Source organism: Sapajus apella, unplaced genomic scaffold (assembly GCF_009761245.1).
Source record: "Sapajus apella isolate SASKATOON/1434 unplaced genomic scaffold, GSC_monkey_1.0 scaffold2, whole genome shotgun sequence".
Taxonomy (NCBI): Eukaryota; Metazoa; Chordata; class Mammalia; order Primates; family Cebidae; genus Sapajus; species Sapajus apella.
In genome coordinates this window covers 19,971,218-19,975,098 of record NW_022436942.1, presented here as the reverse complement: position 1 = coordinate 19,975,098, position 3,881 = coordinate 19,971,218, and the positions used below count along the sequence as shown (strand labels likewise).

The window sequence follows — 3,881 nt, the reverse complement described above, 5'->3', positions numbered from 1 at the left end:
CTCCCAAAGTGCTGGGATTACAGGCGTGAGCCACCGCGCCTGGCCTAAGACACTTTCTTAAACTTTTTTCTCACATTTCACCTTTTTTTTTTTTTTTTTTGAGACAGAGTCTTGCTCTGTTGTCCAGGCTAGAGTGCAGTGGTGTGATTTCAGCTCACTGCAACTTCCACCTCCTGGGTTCAAGCAATTCTCCTGTCTTAGCCTCCAGAGTAGCTGGGATTACAGGCATGCACCAGTACGCCCAGCTTTTTGTAATTTTATTTTTTATTTATTGATTTTTGAGACGGAGTTTTGCTCGTCAGGCTGGAGTGCAATGGTGTGATCTCAGCTCACTGCAACCTGGGTCCAAGCAATTCTCCTGCACTGGCCTCCCGAGTAACTGGGATCACAGGCATGTGCCATCACACTTCGCTAATTTTCTATTTTTAGTAGAGGCAGGGTTTCTCCATGTTGTCAGGCCAGTCTCGAACTCCCAACCTCAGGTGATCCGCCTGCCTCGGCCTCCCAAAGTGCTGAAATTACAGGTATGCGTCACCATGGCTGGCCTGTAATTTTATTTACTTATTGCGATGGAGTGTCAATCTGTCGCCAGGCTCGAGTGCAGTGGCATGATCTTGGCTCACTGCAACCTCTGCCTCCCAGGATTCAAGCAATTGCCTGCATGAGCCTCCTTAGTAGCTGGGACTACAGGTGCCCACCACCATGCCTGGCTAATTTTTGTATTTTTAGCAGAGATGGAGTTTCACCATGCTGGCCAGGATGGTCTCGATCTCCTGACCTCGTGATCCGCCCACCTCAGCCTCCCTCCCAAAGTGCTGGGATTACAGGCATGAGCCAGAAGATTCTAAGTTTATAGTCATATTTTATGGCTTCGAAAACCAAACCAACTACTGTAATCATGGGGGGAAAAAAAAAAAAAAAAAAAAAGTCCTAATGATGAAATTAGCGAACTGTGTTAGTTTGTCTTAATACATTAAATTTTGCAGCCAATACTGATTCTTTTAAAAACATTAAAATGGTTCAACTTCAGGATTAAAATTGCCATTGTTAAAATCGATTTACTGCTACTGCAAAATGGCCTAAAAAATAACAAACATCATGAATACTATAGGTGCCTAAAACCAAATTAAATTGACTATATAAACATGTACTGTGTACTTGGAGTGGGGAGAGATCCATTTAAAGGAACTTACCTCAGAAAAACGATCAAAATTAGACATGTCTTCATCTGAATCGTCTTCCCAGTCTTTCCAATTATTGAAGTCCACACTAAGCCAATTAAGCTATAAATTGATACAAAATCACCCTAATATTAGGCTAATTTGCGTTTGGCATGAACCTTAAGACATTTTCTTTCTTTCTTTTTTTTTTTTTTTTTTTTTTTTGAGATGGAGTCTTGCTCTGTCACCAGGTTGGAGTGAGGTGGCACAATCTCTTCACTGCAGCCTCTGCCCCCCAGGTTCAAGCAATTCTCCTGCCTCAGTCTCCTGAGTAGCTGAGGCTACAGGTGAGCGCCACAATGCCCGGCTAATTTTTGTACTCACTTAGTAGAGATGGGGTTTCAGTGTATTGGCCAGGATGGTCTCAATCTTTTGACCTCATGATCCACCCGCCTCGGCCTCCCGAAGTGCTGGGATTACAGGCGCGAGCTGCAACGCCCAAGACTACATTTTCTTTTCTTCTAAAGAGCCCAGGCCTTGCTATGTTGTCCAGGCTGGAGTGCAGTGAGCATTTACAGGTACAATCTCACTAATGATCTGTATGTGAGTTTTGACTAGCTTGATTTCTGACCAGGCATCTGGTTTACCCTCTTTAGGCAACCTGGTGGTCCCCACTTCCTGGGACAACACCATACTGATGTTAACTTAGTGTGGCTACCTGACTGACATATAGCACTGCAACCCAAAATTGGGTACAAGTGATCCTTCCGCTGTACCCTCCAAAGTAGCTCTTAACTACAGGCACACACTACTAGTGCCTGGCAAAACATTGCTGAACTGTGAACATATTTTTAGGAGGGCATGTAATTAGCACACAAAGAATAGACTAAGCTAGATGGGGTGGCTCACACCTATAACCCCGACACTTTAGGGGGCAAGGTGGAAAGATTAGTTCAGGAGTTCAAGACAGCCTGAGCAACAGTGGACCCTGTTTTCCCCTGTATCTGGGGAAAAGAGGGAAAGAAAGAAAAAAACAACTTTTGCCAAGCGCGGTGGTTCACGCCTGTAATCCTAGCACTTTGGGAGGCTGAGATGGGTGGATCACCTGAGGTCAGGAGTTCAAGACCAGCCTGGCCATCATGGTGAACCCCCATCTTTTAAAAAACACTTTCCTGGGTGTGATGGCACATTCCTATAATCCTAGTTATTTGGGAAACTGAGGTGGGTGGGAGGATCGCTTAAGGCCAGGTCGAGGGTGCAGTGAGCCAAGTTCACACTACTGCACTCCACCATGAGTGGCACAAGACTATCTCCAAAACAAAAGATTAGGCCAGTGTGGTGGCTTATGCCTGTAGTCTCCGCACTTTCGGAGGCTGAGGTGGGCAGATCGCTTGAGCCCCGAAGTTCAAGAACAGGCTGGGCAACACTGTGATACCCATTCTCTACAAAGAATACAAAAATTAGCCAGGTGTGGTGGCATACCCCTGTAGTCTCAGATACTTGGTGGGCTAAGAGGATCACTTGATCCTGTGAACCTGAGGCTGCAGCGAGCCAAGGTTGTACCACTGCAATCCAGCCTGGGTGACAAAGAGAGACCCTGTTTGTGGGGGGGAAAAAAGACCTGAAAATTGTTAAACATACCTTTTGATAACAAATTTACTAGTAAGAACTATTTTCAGTTGAATAATTTATTATTACACTAAGTTTTGTTCCCTCCTATGTGATAGCTGAGTAATGTATGCAAAATCTGTCTCTTAAGTACAAATGATTCTGTACCAGTTAGTAACTGATATTCTGATACTTCGTATTAAGTTAAAACTAAGTGGGCAAAAAACATGAACATGAGGCTTTATACTTAGCTGTGAAACAAAAACACAGCCGTATACTCCTTACATCAAATAAGTATATCTTTTATATCACCTAAAACAAAAATATTGAACTTTTCAAAAAAGGAAAATGAAACCTACCTTTGCCCTTTCTTTTGTTAACCTTGGCCATGACTGGCCAGATTCTCCTTTTCGTAAACAACATAAAATTGATCTGTCCGTTCTTTTATGCTTGGAATCCTAAAAACAAAAGGACCATCACACCATTTATCTCTCCAGTATCACTAGATGATAGAAAGTAGCTTGTCATTTCTCACCTTTTCCTTTCTTTACCTAAATTTTCTCTAGACTCTGAAAGAAACATGCCCTTGACTACTAAAAACTTCAAACTATCCAATTGCCTGAAACCCCTATACGTTACATTTCTTAAAATTTTTAATTTTTTTCCTATTTCCTACTGAAATAATCTGTAGAACAACAACAACAACAAAGTTTCAAGTTTAACCTGGTACCACTTTTTTCTTCACTGCACATGGTAAACAGAATAAAACCTTAAAAACTTAAAGTAAAAATGATATAACCATGGATTGGTTTAAAGATTCTATTCTTGGGCCGGGCGCAGTGGCTCACGCCTGTAATCCCAGCACTTTGGGAGGCCGAGGCGGGTGGATCACGAGTTCAAGAGATTGAGACCATCCTGGTCAACATGGTGAAACCCCGTCTCTACTAAAAATACAAAAAATTAGCTGGGCATGGTGGCGCGTGCCTGTAATCCCAGCTACTCAGGAGGCTGAGGCAGGAGAATCGCCTGAACCCAGGAGGCGGAGGTTGCGGTGAGCCGAGATCGCGCCATTGCACTCCAGCCTGGGCAACAAGAGCGAAACTCCATCTCAAA

The 3,881-nt window shown here is 43.5% G+C and overlaps 1 protein-coding gene across 2 annotated transcripts in view; it reads right to left on the bottom strand.

Annotated features, from left to right (window-relative positions):
• Positions 1–1,056: 1,056 nt before the first annotated feature.
• Positions 1,057–3,881, bottom strand: part of PTGES3 (prostaglandin E synthase 3) — a 20,433-nt gene continuing 17,608 nt past the window's right edge. Inside the window, exons 4-5 of one of the 2 annotated variants that reach the window (XM_032290406.1) lie at positions 3,128–3,226; positions 1,057–1,283 (exon numbers count right to left, since the gene is read on the bottom strand). In XM_032290406.1, coding sequence (XP_032146297.1) covers positions 1,116–1,283; positions 3,128–3,226 — 267 coding nt within the window. In that variant the 3' untranslated portion in view covers positions 1,057–1,115. The remainder of the gene's footprint in view (positions 1,284–3,127; positions 3,227–3,881) is intronic. The other variant, XM_032290411.1, reaches the window with a different exon arrangement.